Below are 19,320 nucleotides of genomic sequence, written 5' to 3' on the forward strand. Positions count from 1 at the left end.
GTTGCCCTCTCCTGCGGCCTTTCCTGGTGCCCAGATCCCGGCTGGTTACCCACCGCGGGGCACATCGTCTGTTACATTCTCCAATCGGAGTGCATGTGCTGTTACTGCTGGCCTCTGCTCCTCACGGGCTGGAACATCATTAACGTCTTGAGTAGGAGAATGTGGCGGCGTGGGGGTCGGGGAAGGGAGAGGTCCACCCTCACCTGGTAGACGATGCTGGCTCTGTGGTCTGTCGCTGCAGCCGCGTGTGCCGCATGACGTGCTCCTTGACCGACATCTGCACCTCGGCCGGGATGTCTGGGGACGTGTGGCTGATCTTCACGGCCGCCTCCAGGAAGCCCAGAGTGTTGGTGTCCTTCAGCTTGTCCGCCATGGTGCCTCTGGAGCCGGGGCTCTGGGGGGCCTCCAGGGGAGGGTTAGCAGAAGCGGGACTGGAGGCCTCCTTGCTCCTCCAGGGCATCCAGCACAGCTTCCAAAAGAGAAAGAGAAAAACTGCCACCAGGGCCACGCCACACACAATCACTACCACTGCGAGGAGGCTGACAGAGGGGCCTGCCCTCGGCGAGAGCCGGGGAGAGAGGGACAGAGACAGACAGAGGTGGGCAGAAGCAGGAGAGGGTGTTGGTGGAGGGGGCACACAGAAGGGACAAAGACGGGAGAAGAGAAAAGAACTCTCATGAGAAAGCTGCCAGCCAGAGGAGAGGTGGTTTTCGGGGTGGTGCTCCGCAGTGCACTTGGTGAAATGTCTGCAGCCCGGCCCTGGCCTCCACGGATGCCCCCTCACACCCTTCCCCCTCCCCCCTGGCCCTGCCCCCTCCCCCACTGCCAGCCTGGGGAGCACCTGGGCTGCCTCTCCTACTGCCTGTCGGCATGCACACCGGGAAGGGAAAGTAATTTAAATCGCAGCCTAAGCAAATGTGCAAATTCGTGAAGCATTCACATTTGGATGCTGTTTGAATTTCTATTAGAGCTGTTACTGTGGCCAGACTTATAGCAGAGTCATTTTTTGTACACAGCGCTCTTCCTCCACAGGCTGGGTGGCCTTGGGGACCAGAGGCTTGGCCAACTCCATCTCTTCCCTTACCCCACCCCTGTGGAGACCAGAGCGGGAGCTCAGCAGTCACTTGAAGTGAATGAGAGGCAGGGGTTCGGTCTCAGGCTTCGTCTGGACTCTCAACTCTGCACACGGTAGGCTCAGTAAATACTTGGATGGAGTCGGAATTCGACCCACACAATTTATTTCCAAGCTACATACAAGTGATTCCTGTAGCTGGCTTTTCCCATTCCCGTGGCCAGTTGAGAGCTTTGCTATAAAGCTGGTATTTTTGAATGTCATGGTTGGTTCAGAGGTGGGCACTCACTGCCTTTCCCCCCCAGGCCACCCCCCGCCCCCAGCAGGATGCCCATGAACCCAAGAGAGCTGTGGGGGGATGCCTTCCTCTGGAAGAAACGATTAAGCAGATCTCCTACCACCCCCTTTTGGAATGAGCCTTAGAGCCCAAAGCCTCTTCTCTCTCTGAGAGGTCAGAAGGCTCCGAACCAATGGCACACATGGCGGGGTGTGCACTAAAGTCAAGGCCACGGAGGAGCCTTGCATGGCTTGGGTGACAATGGAAAAGTTGAGAAATTCCACCACCCTCATCATCATCACACCAAATTTCTGGAAGCTCCGGAAGAGGCCAGATGACCTGGTAACTGGACCTGTGCTCCTGTGTTCCCTTTGGAGGGGTGTGTCCACCCAGTCTCTCTATGACTTGCGAGGCCCCTGCAAGCCTGTGGGTTTGCAGGCTCTGGATTATCCTGGCCCAGCGCCCCAGGGATCTTAGGATTTAAGGTGAGAAATGACGCTACAAGTACTGAGGCCAGCCTGTGCTTTTGCAGATAGGAGCCATGGTCCGGAGAAGGGACTTGCCTGGGGTCACAGGTCAGACTCAGAGCCTGGACCAGGGTCCAGAGGTGCACTGCCCAGCCTGGGGCTCCTTCCACTGTCCTAACCAGGCTATTGTTTCCCTGTGGTTTTATATTTATCTGATTCAGAGCCTATTACAGAAACTGGTGCATGAGAACAAATGAATGAATGAATGAATGAATGACACATGAAAGAGCTATAATTATCTCTCAACCAGCATTTACTGAGCACCTGCGGGTACCAGGGGCTAAGCTAGGCTTGCAGTACCGAGATGCCAAGTCCCTCCTGGGGGGAATCCAGAGTACTCTCCTAGCACACAGGCACCAGGGAAAGCTGTCCCCCGTCTAGAGGAACCTGGGAAGGAGGTGAGAACGTCAGCTACCATCTCTGGGGAGCTCGCACCGCCTTCTGACTCCCTGGCTGTAGGGCACTGGCCTGGATCAACTGTCACAGTCACCCTCTCCAAGCCCAGGCCCCTGCACAGAGACACTGGAGCCCCCACCTGGCCAGAGGAGCTGGGTGGGATTAGTCCTTCACCCAGAGACTGCCATCTGGAAAGCCGATTCTAAGTTCACTTCTAAACTAAAGGTCTTTAGTGTGGTGTGCATGCATCCTGGGGACACAAGAGTAAACTTATCAGATGGCTTTCATATTTATTTATTATCTTAAAAACAATAAATGAGAGTTGCAATATACACGTTGATAGTAATAGAAATGATAGCATTTTATTTTTGGATTTAGTTAAGTTTTGAACATTACAAGGTCCAAGGTACAAAATGCTTTTTATGCATTCACTCGTTTAATACTCTCCAGTGAAACAGGTGTGATTATTACTTTTGTTTTGCAGATGAGGAAGGTAAGGCACAGAGGATGAGATTGCCCGGGGTCATGCGGCTGGTAAGCCACGGGATGGAGAGACGACCCACATGTGTATGTAACATGGGAACAAATATATATTGGAGGCATTAAATCAAATAATTTGTGCTGTTATGAGTTCATTATCTAAATGGTTTGGAGACTGCTTCAGTAGGCCCTTATGCCCCTGGGGTTCACGAGGAAAGCCTCCACAGATAGGCGGGTCCTTATTCTGAGTATCCAGCCATCTCTAGACCTTTCACATCTGCTCTCGGTTACAGCTGTTCGGGATGAATTCTCTACCATATGAGTCACCTTAAAACAAAAAGGTATTTCTAGGGCTTTGCTTTCCTTTGATCATGCATCTTACTTGCTCTGGTAATAATTAGAATTTTAATGAGAAAGGGGGAGAAATGAGGGGAATCCAGAGAGCATAGAGTGCATTTAAATGTTCAGCCTGACAAAAAACTGAATTCATAAATGAAAAGAGAGGTGGGGGAAGGGGGCGGGCTGAGGGAATCAGTTTTCCTCGGTGTGGCTGCTATTTTGAATGCCTGGGCACGTGCCCCCGCCCCCCCCACCTCCCGCTGTTGTTCCCTCAGAGCTACGATTAGGGCGGGCAGAGGTATGGATTATTGGGAATCAGCACCCAGCGCTCAATACTGGTTATGTAAGACCAAGAGGCCCTTCCTCTGCCTGGAGAATCTCTTTCCAGGACATCACACCCAAAGGCATTATATAGAGACTTGGGTCCTGTTGCTGAGTGGATTCATCCCCACCACGGATGCAAGGCAGTGAGCAAGGCTGCTAAAGAGACGCAGAATTAGGCCAGGGCAAAGGTGACTGTAGAGGATTTAGCCCCTATAAAATCACCGTATGTGGCCTTGAACTCAGCCAGCCCACAGAGCATGGTTGAAGGTCTACTGAGGCTGGGAAGGCTAGGCTCCTGTCTCCTGTATGGTCTAAGGGCTCTGCCAAGGGCCAGATCAGCAACGATGTGTGCCTTGCTACCCCAGGCCTGCTCGGTCCAACCCACCAGGACGTGCTGGCCTCTAGCAAATCACAGGTGCACAGGTCTCCTTCAAAGCCTTCTTCCCACCCGTCTTGTTTGAACCTCAACACTGTGAGGCAGATAGAATTTTGATGGGCAGCTCAGCCGCCTCTGAGTCCTGATCGAGTGCTCTCCATATTTCATACCGCTACCATGCACTAGCTTCACGGCAGTAAGGGAGAAAGCCCTTCCTAAATCTTGGTATTCTGCTTCCCTTTCCTCTTCCTTCTTTATTTCCTCTTCAGCCTGGAGAGAAAGAATCACTGCCCTGGGGTCAGACTGGGCTCCTTCAATGTCCATCTCCACTGGCTTTAAACTGTGTGACTTTGGCAAGCTACTTAATCTCTCAAGCCTCAGTTTCCACATCTGTGATATGGGTATAATAATAGTATCTGCCTCCTAGGGTCATTCTGAGGTTTCAGTGAGATCAAAAGTGCAGAGGACAGTGCCTGGGATGTAGTAATAAATATAATAAATATTAGCTGTTTCTATTAGGATTACCTAGTTCTGCCCAGTCTAGTTTTGAATACCTCCTTGTTCGGGAAAGTCTCATTGGCAGAACACCTGCAAGCCACAGACACTAACAGAGAGAGCATTAACTTTGTCATTACAAACGAGGAACGACCTTACTAGCAGAAAGGATATAAGTACTTCATACAAAGCTACATGTCAAGACATAATATGTACTATATTAAAGATCTCACATCTCCGAGTTCTTCTGTCAATACTCATTTGCTTGCTACTTGTCCAGTTTCGTTGTTACCATCACTAGCCATCTGGTGAACAGGAGTGAGCTCCAAAGAAGTAAAAAGAAAATCATGAAAGAAAAATCAACAATGGAGAGAACACGCTATGGTTTGGCAAAGTTCTCTTGGAAATTTGGAAAAAGGAAGTCCAGGCCATTACTCAACATTAGGTGTGAAACATCTTTATTCAGGGGTCAGAAGAATCCAGTATTCCATGGGCACCCGGTTTGGGAAATCCTATTGGCCAATCACCCAGCAGCCTCTGGGAGAGCAAAGAGCTGGGCAGCTAAGCTTTGGAAACACACCCGGTGACCTGGCATCACGCAGGGGCATGTGGCTTCTAACCCGGCAGGGAAGGCAGGCTTCACTGAGTGCTCAGAATGGCCACAGAGCACATCCATCCCCATTCCTAACTGTGCGACCCTGAGCAAGTTACTTAACATTCTCCAAACTCTGGTTTCCTCTTTGATTTGATGGGGATTCTAAGGCCTCCTACTTTACAGAGTCATTATGAATATTAAATGCGCTAAGACTTTGGGCACAGCTCCTGGTACGTGGTCAGTGTTCCCCACATGTAAGTTGCTATTTTTCTTCATGTGTTGCTTTTTTTGGTGGCAAATAATACAGAATGAACCCAAAGCTGGGCCCTCTTGAGACAGGGAAGAGGGACACCAGACCACAGGGCAAGGCATCCAAGAGACCTCAGGCCCCTCTTCTCTCCAGGAAAGTGAAGGTCTCCCCAAAGCCCACGAGGGCGGGAACTGCTCGTCACGTTCAGTGAGGCTGTCTGGCAGGGGGATTGGCTCATGGCCTCCCTCTTCCCCGGGAAAATGCTGGGTTATTAATTAGCAACCCGGGCCTTTCTTATCTCTCCAGACTGATACTCCTTTCTACAAAGACAGAGCACTGGCGCCCCCTCCCCTCCTCCCCGCCCGGAGGGTTAGGGTTCATCAGCAGCTCTGATCACCTGCTATTGTTTCCATTTTTCTAATAGGTTTCTAAGTCAGGAAAATCCATTTGGTAACAGTAACAGGCATTTTTGCTAACAGATGGTACCTGAAAAGATAAACTGGGGAGAGGAAGGGAAAAGAAAGGACCATTTTCTCTGCTTTCTCCCAAAGCTGGAGAAAGCTGGCTTCAGGGCCTGGGACTGCTGGTAGACCCTTGGAAATGGCTTCCGTGCTGGCCTGTACGGAGCAGGGGCCTCCTGGGCTGAGGAGCCCTCATTCAGACACAGAACCGAGACACAGACAAGCACAACCGAGAGATCAGACAGCAAGAAATGCAGAGGCCCGAGAGCCTGGAAGGAACAGCACCAAGTCTGAGAAGGGAAAAGACTCTGGGCAGAACCATTCATATTAATACCGGTAATATTATTTATTTCTTTCTACATGGTCAGCACCGTGCCCCTTACATTATCTCCTTTAATCTTTACCGCCTCCCTAAGAAATTAGTATGCACCTCTCAAAGATAAATTAACTCAGCTTAGAGATGCTCACTAAAGTAACTTCTCCAAGGATACATTGCATTACGCAGAGGAGCTGGGATTTAAACCTGGGACTTCTGATGCCAAAGTCGGAGCTTCTGTGCCGGGCCCCTGAAGGGAAAGCTGGGCCAGAAGCCGGGAAGGCATTTCTTTGTTATAATCAGGAGACTGTGGGACACGTCCTCCACTATGTGGCCCGATCCTCTGTACCTGGGTAGAAACCTGGAGACTAGGACTATGACCAACCTTGCCCCCCATCTCTTTCTTCTTCCCCAGAAAGTATAGACACTGCAGGTTGCCCACCAGGCGCCAGGCCAATAACCAGTGGCTGCTGGAAATGCCTTGTCCAGAGATACATGTCCCTGAGAAACACCCGAGAGTGCGCGCATCTGTGCGTGCATGTGCGTGCGTGTGTGTGTGTGTGTGTGTGCACGTGCGCGCATGCGTGCGCGTGCACGTTTGTGTGTTGGGGGAACAGGGGCTATTCTGTGTGATCCATTAATAATAAACTCTGCCACGGCTTGTAAATTTATTAGGAGAAGCTGGTGTAATTAAAATTCAGGGTTGGGGGCGGGGGAGCCAAGAGCCTTTGCTTCCATTCCTTCTTTCAGAGATCCAGGCTGAACTACCGATGGGGATAATTAGCAGAGTCCAAACAGAGAAGGAATTAATGCCCCTGAAAAGCTGCGATGAGGAGAGACAATGCTGGGCTAATTATGGCCGCACCAGCTTTATGACTGGGCACCAGCTTCCACCATCATTAGGGGATTCAGAGATAAATCGGAGACGAATGTGGGGGGCTGCAGCTAACAGAGCATTGGCATTCATTTAGCAATTATTAGTATTATTATTTTGGCAGATGGTAACTGTACCTTTCTGTCTGATTAGTCAGGGCTTGGGGCCCCTCTGAGATGTGGGCATCAAGGCTGGGGTGTTGGGGGGGAGGGGCAGACAGACAGCCAGAAAGATTCTTTCCCTCTACGCCCCCCTTCCTGTTTGCACCTGCAAGGACTGAGAGGAGAGGTCTGCCCCGGGCCCACATGGAGCAAGAAAAACAGATCAGCAAGAGAGAGAAGGGGGGTATGAGACAGCGTTGTATACCTAGGGCATCCTGTTATATACCTACAGCGGGATATCCTGCTCACCTCCCCTTTCAAAGCCCCCTTCGATGAAAATTCCAAAGTGTGGCTCAGTCCTCTGTGTTCAGAGACCTCTTTTCTTAAGCAGGACCAGCAAGGGTGCCACCTAGCTTGGATAGGACTTTCCCTTACCCTGCTTTTTTCCCCACTCCAGACAGCCTTACACAGACTGTAAAGAAACCTGGCTGGATCCAGATGCCTCAATCTTAGTCCTAATTTTCTGCAGCCACACGTTATACCCTCAAGTCTATGGACAGAAGAACAGAACAGTTAGAACACATCTTCCGTACAGAGCGTGGAGGGGATGGGTCTACTATTCCACTCTTAAAGTTCCCACAGACAGAGGTAGAAGAAAACTTCTAGAAATGTAAATCCAAGTGCTCTACAGTTCCTAGATACTTTACCCTAGTTCTAGAATATTAAAGTTGAAGACACACCATAAAGTCCGAACAGCATCTAAAGGATGTACATTCTAAAGGATTGTACATTGCACCTTTCCTCAAAGAAGGCAAAATCTGCAGAACTTCTTCCTTCCAGCAAGAGTTAGGGAGTAACTGATTATTTAGTTATAGAAACAGGACCTTTGTTTTTTGATAAAATGCTATGCATTTAACTCGCCGTCACAAGCAGGAAAAATCTTACCTGTGCCGCCAAAGGCCAGCTTCAAAACCAGGTGACTGAATCAAACATGTCCAGAGTCAGTAGAGAAATGAACCAACAGTACATACTTCACATGGCCACACAGAATAACCATTCCTGGCCTCCAGCTTGGCAAGGTCAGGGCAGCTCAGGGTCCCCCATCAGTTCCTGAATTTTTTGGAACAGCTCTAAACCTCCACTTGCTGCCTCAAATCCAGAACTCTCCTACCCACACCCAACACTCCGCATTTTGGCCTATGCGACAAATTCATTCGTCTCCACAAGGCAGATGGCATGAAGAAGGAAGGGAACTGCCTGTAGTGTCCACTTGCAGGGGTGGGGAGGGTGTTGTATATTAAAGAGGAAAGTAGACCCTTCACCTTCAGAATGTTTAAAGAAAAATGGAACTTGCTTCTATCTGGGACAGTTTGTGTAGAGGTGTTTCAAGTCAGGAAAGCTAAGGAGGTCTGATTAAGGTTTCCTGTGCAATTCCTAGCACAGACCATGGCATATAGGAGGGTCCCAGTAAATGATAGCAGAGTCGGAATCCCAATTGTTGAATCTCAGGGTGTTACTAGAACTCCCGTGAGCTAGAGACTTTGAGTAGGAGGAAGGCAGGGGGAAACATACAGAGGTAAAGAGAACTGGGTAGGCTCTAATCACTTGCATTTTTCACGAAAATACAAATGAAAAGATCCAGCATTTCTCTGACTGGAGAATCTGGCAGTGGCTCTGGGATGCAGGGAGTAGGCTAGGATGTAGGTTACCTGGGGGCCTGGTCCTGAACTGCACAGCATCTCCCCAGACTTGTGCTCACTTAAGCCCCAAGATGGCAAAGCCACTCTCAACCACTTTCTTTCTTTTGCTGAGATCAAGGGTCTCCTTCTGCCTCCTCCTCCCTTTCAGCCCCCTTGCTTGGCCCCCAGGGGGCTTCCTGAGGCTTGTGACTCAGCAGCCAAAGTCCAAGTCCCCCAGGGCTGACAAGTCAAGCTCAGGCAGCCGGCAGGGAAGGCAAGCTGGTTCATCTGAGCCTGCTTGCTCTCACTCCTCAACCCTCCCACCCTCAGCCTAGCCACCAGGTACCCATCATTCCAGACTGACTACAGGGTGTCCCTCTGGAGTCAGAACACCAGTGCCTCCCTGTATCAGAATGCTCCACACATATACAGACTCCCCAGCACACAGCATTTCTGCTCTGGACAGACGGGGGAGGAGGGCAGCCTCCATCCCAGGTGGAACTCGACAAGCGTGTTCTTACCTCAAATTATCCCCTTTAGGATTTGAGAAGTCAGGCCCAGCATTAAGGCCCCCACTGGGAATGAATTGTTGGAGGTAAGCATGGAAGGGAGCTGGGTAAGCAGGCAGGAAGAGACTGCCTAACTTGGGGGAAATTGTGTGTCTAGGCAATATGAGGACAGGGATGGTGCAACGGATGATGGCACCTGAGAACCAAAATCTAATAACACTTGCTGGGCCTACTGTATTCTGAGATTCTTCAAGAGGGAAAAATCAACCTCTCCAACATCCGTCACCGTACCACCCTCTGAAAGTTCTTCTTTAGGTCTAACCTCAGTCCCTTCTGCTGCAGTAATCAACCCATTGATCAAACATTGCCAGGCCAGAGAGAGTGCACGCGAGAGAGTGCCCTACAACCCACGCAGGGCCGTGGTGCGTTCCACTTCCTCTACCCCCTCAGCGGCCCGGTTCCCAAGCTAGGACCTTACCAACAGTTCTGACCTTTAACCTCAAGCGAAAACAGGGCCCTGGAACCTGCGGTCTCCGGGGAGCTTACCCCACCTGTACCTGCTCCGTAACCGCCGCTCCAGTCCCCGTCTTCTGGTCCCTGGAGACGCGCGTGGAGACGAAATTCCCGCCTCTCGCGGCCCCTTCCTCCCTTTCCCGCGAGGTTGGTGCGGAACCACAGGGGCGACCCTCGCCTACTCCGAGGCCCAGCGCCACCGGGGTCAGGGCTGGGAGACAAGGAGGGGCGGTGTCTGCGGAGCCAAAGGAACCCCGGCGCCTTGGTCCCTGCAGGATCTCCCCACCCCCACTCCGCATCCTCTCGAGGCTTCGCACTGCCCCCGCGCCCCTCCCCCCCAGAGGGAAGGCGACCCGGTGCACCCTCTCGCCCAGGACCCTCCAGACGTCGGCGTCCTGACAAAGAAGCCCGGCTGCAGCAGGCGAGCGCGGCCGCAAGGCGCTGGTGCGGCAAGTAAATACCCGAGCCGGCGGGCTGCCTACCCTCCCGCGGCTCCTGCCGCCAGGGCGCGACACGCCATTCCCGCTATCGCGACTCCCGAGAGACGCCGCAGCCGCGCGCCGGGCCCGGGCCCTGCGGGGCTCGGGCTCCGGACTCACCGGCTCCGGCGAGCTCGCCTCGGCTCGGGCTCCCGCCTGGGCTCGGCAACCGCCGGGGCTGCGTCCGGCGCAGAGTCCGCGCGGTTCGGGCAGGAGGCGCCCGCTTGGCAAAGTCGGCGAAAGGCACCGGCTCAGTCGCGCACCGGCCCCGAGTCTGAGTGAGTCAGAGAGGGACCGAGGGAGCGAGTTATAGGGGCGGGCGTTGGGGGGAGGATGCCGAGACAACCTCCCCCACCCCGCCCCCCGCCCCCCGGCGGAGATGCAGACAGCCACTCGCAGCCGGAGACACGTTCGGACACAAAGACCTCGTGCCGCCCGCAGACCCAAGTTTCTCCCTGAGACCAGGGCCTCGGACCGCGTTGCCCGTGAGAGCAGACAAACGGACGCGCAGACCGACAGACGGACCCTGGGACCTCGACACTCCCAAGAAACGAGTTACTTCCTCCGCCGGGATGTCCCTGGTCTCCTGCTCGTTCCACAGACCCCTTCCCTGGCAGATCGCCAGCACGGTGAGCGGAGAGACGCTAGGGAAACTGAGGCCCCCGTGGGGCGCCGCACCCCGGGAGCGCGGCTTTGCGCGAGATCCCCGAAGAATCGCACGGGCAGGGGGCTCTGGGATTCTCTGCCTCCCAGATCCTTTTCACGTCTCCCCGCTTGCCCTGTGGGCAATGGAACAGGGCACTGGCTGGGGCCGGTTTCGAATCCAGGATCCTGAGCTGGAGTTCTCTGTCTAGGTTCCGGGGTTCCCAGGGCCGGAGCTCTGGGAGGGAGGATTCTCAGGGCGAGAATCCAGGAAGAGAAGGGTCCTCGGATTTCCCGTTACCTGAGCCGGCCGCGCTTGGACTCCTCTCTGGGGGCTGTAGCTCGAAGCTCCGACAAGTCTCCACGTCCAGCCCGAGAGGGGGCGGCCGGGCCCGGCACAGCGAGGCCAGGAGCGCGAGCGCCGCCTGGCACCGAGGCCCCCCGGTCCCCCACACCCCACTCATGCCCGGGACACCCCGGCGCTTCAAGCAGCCTCCAGAACCCGTGCCGCCGCCGGACTGGGGCGGGGCAAAGCGGCCCCAGGAAGACCCTCCCCGCAGCGGCCCCCTGCGGCTCCGTTCAGCTTTTAATCGCTTCCCCGCAGGGTCTCCGCCCCTCACGTGGCATCCCGCGGCAGCTGGCAAGTCTGGCGCCTCACGGCCGCCCCCTCTACACCCAGGGACAGGTCTGAGTCCCGGCGGGTTCGAGGCAGAGGAGCCCGTTTGTCCAGCACCCCAGAGGGTGCAAGGCCCAGGAAAGGGCCTGGGATCTGACTCCACATCCACTGCCTGGTGTTGACCTTGGGCCTCTCTGAGCCTCAATTCCCCACTCTGTAAAAGGGGTATAATGATTACGAGTGCTTCACAGGCTGCCTGGGAATATAAAGATAGTGTTCGTGAAAACAGTGTAATTGCCACATTCCACACAAGTGGCAACGAAATAGATAAACCCATTACAGAAAGAAGGATGACCCGGCTGGGAGCGGGAGAACCTTGGCCAAGGTTTCTAACGGGAGAAGTTAGTCAGACTAGCCCCAAGTCCCAGCTTCGGAGGCAGAAGACCCTAAGACTGGGGGGCTATTTGAACTGCAGAAGGACTTTCTGGGCCCCGCAATCCTGCGGTCCACGGTACCCGCACGTTGCTATGGCAACGGGAGGCAGCGGCCGTCTCTCTCCATGGCAACGGGAGGGGAAAGTTTCTGGCAAATAGGAATGGGGGGGGCATTTCAAGAGGGCGCTCCGTTCCCGCCAGACCCATCTCCCCACAGCGGTGCAACGCCACCGGAGATCATGTATCTTGCTATTAAGCGTAGCCAGGGCCAGAAAGCCTGAAAACTAAACGGGAGGGTTGAGGCTAGACTTAAGGCAGACTTCCCCTCCAGGAACTGTGGCGTGAGGTCCAGGAACAGGTTGGCTGGGGGGCTCCGAGGCACCTCACTCAGCCCTGGAGGTCTATGGGCCGCCCCCCGCCGCGGCCCTGCAGGGGGCCCTGTCACGGAAGTCGCGCCTCCTCGGCTTGTCGGCCGGTGCGCCCCCTCCCGTGTGCGGCTCACCCGAAGCTCCAGGCTCAGGTCCCTTTGCCTCCCCCGAGCTGGGAAGGAAACTTTAGCTGGAGCCTCCGAAAGCCGCGGGGCTGGTGTGTACCCGAGTGGCGGGTGGGGGAGGAGGGTCTTTCCTCCTAATTATCACGCTAATTGGAAGTGGCTCGGGCGGTGACTCACGTTCCAGAGGGAGGAGATTCGGAGCCCCAGCTCCTGGCGGTCTCCACATGCGCCATCTGTGCCAGCCGCGCTAGCTGGCCCTTGGACTGGAGAGCCCCGGGCAGCTAGTGCCCTGAGTACAGAGGGCCAAGCCGAGGCCTCGGAGGACCCAGGCTTAACCGGAAGGTTTTTGCTTTTGGGAAGCTCTCCCTGGCTCTGTCCACGGTGCTGAAGGCCCCAACTGGTGCAACCGTAGCGTGGGCACAGGGTTAGGGAAGGTGGGGGGATGGGCAATTGTGGCGGGTTCACAGCTTCCACCCTGACCTCCGAAACCTGCCATAGGAGAGAGCTAGGAACTCAGGCCAGAGGCACTGAGCAAACATGATTCCGGCGGACACTCTGCAATCCAGGCCGCCTTCCTTAGGGAGGTGCTCAGTTGCTGTTCCAAGAACAGGTGAGGCCGTGGAATCCCCATTCGCCTCCCAGTGCTTCTAGAACCCACCTGAGGAGCCCAGAAGCCCTGTCACCTCCTGCTCCCCCACCAATGCAGAGATCAGCACCGGGGAGGCCCCTCGTTACATGCTCATTAGCAGTTTCCGAGGAAGCAGGTTTGTGTTTATGTAAAATACAAATGGAGAAGAACTGCTCTCTGCCCCTGCTTATGGCAACTCTGTCACTCCGTGGCGATTTCTCCCTCCCCCTTCCGAGTTCCTGGGGAAATTCGCAGAACAAAGGGCCTTGTTTTGCCTTTGCAGAGAATGAAAAAGCACAGGACCTTCCAAGGGCCCAGGCCTGTGATGCAGGGAAATCAATATTTTGCTTTACAACGAGTGGGGGAATTTGCATCTAAACTGAAGGCAAAGGAGCCTGTTTGGAGCAGAGCAGGTGGCAGGAGCCGAGAATTAACAGATAATTTCTCATTGTTCCCGGATTCAGCCTCCACACTAGGCAAACGGTTCTGCGGTGTCTCTGGCGCCCCAGCAGCTCTGGACCTGGCATTTCTCAACAGAACAGGGAGGAGTTTCTGCTCTGACAGGGCTGCGGGAAGGGGCTGGGGCTCCCGGGTTGGTTAGTAAGTATTGAAGGAAACAAACTGAGGGCTTGGCGGCGGCGGGGGCGGGGGGGAATGGGATAGGCTGGTGATGGGTTTTAAAGAGGGCACGTATTGCATGGTGCACTGGGTGTTATACGCAAGTAATGAATCATGGAACTTTACATCAAAAACTAGGGATGTACTGTATGGTGACTAACATAATATAATAAAAAAAATTATTATAAAAATAAGTATTGGATTTCGAGTGTGTGAATGAGTGTGTATGAAAGAGACAGAAATGAAAGAAACAGAGAGAAGAGAGACACAGAGACACGAGAAAGAGAGGTAGAGAATGAGACATATAGAGACAAATATAGGAGATACAGAAGAGAACAGGGAAAGAGGGACAGAGGGACTCGTACACACATAAAGGGACACTTATTCAGAGAGATGAAAGAGAAACTTTTTTTTTTATATTGAGAAAAAGCCCACCTTAGTTGCCTTCTTTGCCCTCTCTCCCTGCCCCCGAGGTTAATGCTGACACCTGCTGACACTGGTGGTCACATAATAAGCCACAAACCAACCAACCAAACAAACAAAAACATGTAAAGATGGGAGCTCGTCCTCTCTAAAACCCCTTTCCCTGAAAAGCCCACTCCCATATGAAGAGACCAAATTCAGACTCCCAGGGTCTCACCCAGACCTGAAGAAGGAAGGAGGTAGGAAGAAGTAGAATTGCTGCCCCTCAACACTATCTTCCAGAGAAAGACCACCTGAGTTTCAGCTTAGGGGTGGAGTGGAGAGAATGAGGAGCGGAGACAGCACTGCATAGTGGCAAACAAGGGCACANCAGAAGAGAACAGGGAAAGAGGGACAGAGGGACTCGTACACACATAAAGGGACACTTATTCAGAGAGATGAAAGAGAAACTTTTTTTTTTATATTAAGAAAAAGCCCACCTTAGTTGCCTTCTTTGCCCTCTCTCCCTGCCCCCGAGGTTAATGCTGACACCTGCTGACACTGGTGGTCACATAATAAGCCACAAACCAACCAACCAAACAAACAAACAAAAACATGTAAAGATGGGAGCTCGTCCTCTCTAAAACCCCTTTCCCTGAAAAGCCCACTCCCATATGAAGAGACCAAATTCAGACTCCCAGGGTCTCACCCAGACCTGAAGAAGGAAGGAGGTAGGAAGAAGTAGAATTGTTGCCCCTCGACACTATCTTCCAGAGAAAGACCACCTGAGTTTCAGCTTAGGGGTGGAGTGGAGAGAATGAGGAGCGGAGACAGCACTGCATAGTGGCAAACAAGCGCACAGGCTGGGCCCCAGGAGGATGGGTTCCAGGACTGGTGCCTCAAACCAGCCATGGGGCAATCACGTCCCTTGTCAGGGTGTCAGTGTCCATATTTGTAAGATGATGAAGCCAGATGAGGAGCTCTTCAAGGCTCCTTCCAGCGACAACATTCTAGGGTTTTACATGAAGGGAAAGGAGGAGGCTGAGTGGGGAAAGGAAAGAGGGGCAGAAGAGCAGCTTTTCTGGCTCTAGAGAAGAAGGTGTCCACACTCACTTTGGGTTTCCCTTCCCTCGTCACTCTCATCTCGTGTACAACTGTGGCTGGAGCCTCTTGAGTCTGGGCCCCTAGTCCCCAGGCCTGACTGCTCAGAAGCAGGGAGGGGAACTGGAGGTGGGGTGGGAAGCAGAATGAGAGATTTGAAACAGAAACCAGAGCATCCCTCTCCTATGCCCTCCTCTCCTCGGAAATAGCCAAAGTGCACATCCCCTGTCCCCACCCCAAGTCTCTTAAGCAGTGGCTCGACTGCCCTTGGACAGGTCCCTCACTCTGCTCTGAGCAGCAACGGCCTGTTGAGTTATACTACAAATAAAATAAATTTAAACAAAATAATAATTTCTAAAAAAAATTTGAAACCTCGGTAGGAAATTGCTAATGCTGTAGGCGAGAAGAATGAGTTCCTTTGACATGAGCCGATGTGTCATATTGTCTTTCCATCTCAATGCAATTTCTAAATAGGGAGCCCTTTCCCCATTCCCTCCTCCCCTCCAAGCCCCCAGCAGGGAGGTAAAGGGAGTCTGACGTTTGTAGCCTGATTGTCTGACGTACAGGGAGAGACAGAGAGAAAAAGATACAAGCGTACTCACCACTTTGTCGAGTGGATTGGAGCCAAGAGGGCTCTGACCCAACTTTGAGGGCCCCCAATCTCTTCCCACCTCCCCGATCTCCTACTTAGTGAGGCATGTAGACACTTTGTGCCAGGGTTTTAAATTTACTCTAGGAAAACAGATATCAGTTGAAACTGTTCCATTGCTGGTGGAGATTAACTTGATGTCCTATATAGGGGAATGGGATTATTTTACACCATTCTTTAAAACAAACACTGCTATGGAATCCCTGTGGGGTTTCTGCAGAACAGCTTTATCAGTATTTCCAGCAGATGTCACCCCAGCCCCCAAGCCCCCACACCAACATAGCAACTCTAGCCGAAGCTGGGTGACTTCTGCAAACCATGCCGTCCCAAGCAGAAGACATTGCAAAGCCCTGCATCAATGTCCAGGGGGTTTTGAGAGTCCCGTCTTGCTTTTATTCGAAGAAAGGTCTTTGGCAATTCAAACCTCCTGAGCCAGGGGTACATTTGCCTCTCTTTTATTCCTTCCTCATTTCAGAGGGCTCATCTCTGTTCTGTGCTCTCCACTCAGGTATAGTGTTCCAGATCAGACTTGGGAAGACTGGACCAGGTTTGTGGCATCCAGCAGGCTGGGGGCTGGGGAAACAGAGACAAGTTCAAGGTCAGAAGGCAACATCCTCCCCGAAAGTTTTAGAGCTGTACCTAAGGAACTGTGGTGCGTGAGGGCCCTCTCTGTACTACTTGAGAAATGAGGATAATCTTATGGAAGAGAAGAGCTAGGAAGGAAGCCAAGTGGGTTCCTCTTCGTACTGACGAGCACAAGCTTTGGAGTCAGAGAGACCTGTGTTCAAATCCTGGCTCTATCACTTAGCAGCTATATCACTTGAGGTGCTATGCTTAAGCAATCTGAACCTCAACTTCCTCATCTGTAAAATGGGACCTATAAGGCCTGCTTTACAGCGTACAAGGGTTCTATGAGTAAGGTTAAGCATCTAATATACTGTGACTGATTCATAGCAGGTGTTAAAACAAATGACAGCTCTTGTCCTCTCTCTCTGACTCTCAGATCCTAGAGGGACATCCATAGGGCACACTGTCCAGAGCTTAATCCATATTCTTCCACTGGGCAAGTCCCTGAACATTGCCAAGAAGGAATTTATCTCTCTCTTTTTTTTTTTTTAGGGTGGTGGAACGGGGAGAGGGAGAGAGATAATCTCAGGCAGACTCCACACCCAGGGCAAAGCCCAGAGATCGGGGCTCGATCTCACAACCCTGAGATCATGACCTGAGCCAAAATCAAGAGTCAGGTACTTAACCAACTGAGCCAGGCATCCCAGGAATTTATCTCATTTAATCTTGTAACAAACCTGAGAGGCAGAATGGGTGGATGCTAAAAGTCCACTTGGCAAATGGGGAAATGAAGTGAGTGGTCCCTGGTCACACAAGCTAAGAGGTGGCAGAGAGATAGAATCCAGGCCTTCCGATTCCTGGTTAGTACCCCTTCCTTGTACTGGGAAGGTTGGTGAGGGTGTGAGTAATTTTTCTTCTTTTACAAAAATGTTTAGAATACTTTTAAATCGACTTTATAATAAACAATATTTGGAAATAAATTACAGAGCAGTGAAAGATTGACTCCCGTGTCTCTTTGCAAAGCTCTTGGCCCTCTGACCTTAGCCACCCCAGTTGCAGCGTGGGCCCAGCCTNCCCCTGTCCCCACCCCAAGTCTCTTAAGCAGTGGCTCGACTGCCCTTGGACAGGTCCCTCACTCTGCTCTGAGCAGCAACGGCCTGTTGAGTTATACTACAAATAAAATAAATTTAAACAAAATAATAATTTCTAAAAAAAATTTAAAACCTCGGTAGGAAATTGCTAATGCTGTAGGCGAGAAGAATGAGTTCCTTTGACATGAGCCGATGTGTCATATTGTCTTTCCATCTCAATGCAATTTCTAAATAGGGAGCCCTTTCCCCATTCCCTCCTCCCCTCCAAGCCCCCAGCAGGGAGGTAAAGGGAGTCTGACGTTTGTAGCCTGATTGTCTGACGTACAGGGAGAGACAGAGAGAAAAAGATACAAGCGTACTCACCACTTTGTCGAGTGGATTGGAGCCAAGAGGGCTCTGACCCAACTTTGAGGGCCCCCAATCTCTTCCCACCTCCCCGATCTCCTACTTAGTGAGGCATGTAGACACTTTGTGCCAGGGTTTTAAATTTACTCTAGGAAAACAGATATCAGTTGAAACTGTTCCATTGCTGGTGGAGATTAACTTGATGTCCTATATAGGGGAATGGGATTATTTTACACCATTCTTTAAAACAAACACTGCTATGGAATCCCTGTGGGGTTTCTGCAGAACAGCTTTATCAGTATTTCCAGCAGATGTCACCCCAGCCCCCAAGCCCCCACACCAACATAGCAACTCTAGCCGAAGCTGGGTGACTTCTGCAAACCATGCCGTCCCAAGCAGAAGACATTGCAAAGCCCTGCATCAATGTCCAGGGGGTTTTGAGAGTCCCGTCTTGCTTTTATTCGAAGAAAGGTCTTTGGCAATTCAAACCTCCTGAGCCAGGGGTACATTTGCCTCTCTTTTATTCCTTCCTCATTTCAGAGGGCTCATCTCTGTTCTGTGCTCTCCACTCAGGTATAGTGTTCCAGATCAGACTTGGGAAGACTGGACCAGGTTTGTGGCATCCAGCAGGCTGGGGGCTGGGGAAACAGAGACAAGTTCAAGGTCAGAAGGCAACATCCTCCCCGAAAGCTTTAGAGCTGTACCTAAGGAACTGTGGTGCGTGAGGGCCCTCTCTGTACTACTTGAGAAATGAGGATAATCTTATGGAAGAGAAGAGCTAGGAAGGAAGCCAAGTGGGTTCCTCTTCGTACTGACGAGCACAAGCTTTGGAGTCAGAGAGACCTGTGTTCAAATCCTGGCTCTATCACTTAGCAGCTATATCACTTGAGGTGCTATGCTTAAGCAATCTGAACCTCAACTTCCTCATCTGTAAAATGGGACCTATAAGGCCTGCTTTACAGCGTACAAGGGTTCTATGAGTAAGGTTAAGCATCTAATATACTGTGACTGATTCATAGCAGGTGTTAAAACAAATGACAGCTCTTGTCCTCTCTCTCTGACTCTCAGATCCTAGAGGGACATCCATAGGGCACACTGTCCAGAGCTTAATCCATATTCTTCCACTGGGCAAGTCCCTGAACATTGCCAAGAAGGAATTTATCTCTCTCTTTTTTTTTTTTTAGGGTGGTGGAACGGGGAGAGGGAGAGAGATAATCTCAGGCAGACTCCACACCCAGGGCAAAGCCCAGAGATCGGGGCTCGATCTCACAACCCTGAGATCATGACCTGAGCCAAAATCAAGAGTCAGGTACTTAACCAACTGAGCCAGGCATCCCAGGAATTTATCTCATTTAATCTTGTAACAAACCTGAGAGGCAGAATGGGTGGATGCTAAAAGTCCACTTGGCAAATGGGGAAATGAAGTGAGTGGTCCCTGGTCACACAAGCTAAGAGGTGGCAGAGAGATAGAATCCAGGCCTTCCGATTCCTGGTTAGTACCCCTTCCTTGTACTGGGAAGGTTGGTGAGGGTGTGAGTAATTTTTCTTCTTTTACAAAAATGTTTAGAATACTTTTAAATCGACTTTATAATAAACAATATTTGGAAATAAATTACAGAGCAGTGAAAGATTGACTCCCGTGTCTCTTTGCAAAGCTCTTGGCCCTCTGAC

At 52.0% G+C, this 19,320-nt stretch overlaps 1 protein-coding gene across 5 annotated transcripts in view; it reads right to left on the reverse strand.

Moving 5' to 3' along the window:
• SYT6 (synaptotagmin 6) overlaps window positions 1-13,497 on the reverse strand; it is a 64,631-nt gene extending 51,134 nt beyond the window's left edge. For 2 of the 5 annotated variants that reach the window (XM_034654139.1, XM_034654138.1), the window contains exons 1-2: window positions 11,007-13,497; window positions 204-552 (exon numbers count right to left, since the gene is read on the reverse strand). In XM_034654139.1, the coding sequence (XP_034510030.1) occupies window positions 204-552; window positions 11,007-11,658 (1,001 nt within the window). In that variant the 5' untranslated portion in view covers window positions 11,659-13,497. Of the gene's footprint in view, window positions 1-203; window positions 553-10,183; window positions 10,338-11,006 lie in introns of those variants that run through there. The other 3 variants (XM_034654142.1, XM_034654140.1, XM_034654141.1) reach the window with 3 other exon arrangements.
• Window positions 13,498-19,320: the final 5,823 nt, after the last annotated feature.

This window comes from Ailuropoda melanoleuca, chromosome 2 (genome assembly GCF_002007445.2).
Source record: "Ailuropoda melanoleuca isolate Jingjing chromosome 2, ASM200744v2, whole genome shotgun sequence".
Taxonomy (NCBI): Eukaryota; Metazoa; Chordata; class Mammalia; order Carnivora; family Ursidae; genus Ailuropoda; species Ailuropoda melanoleuca.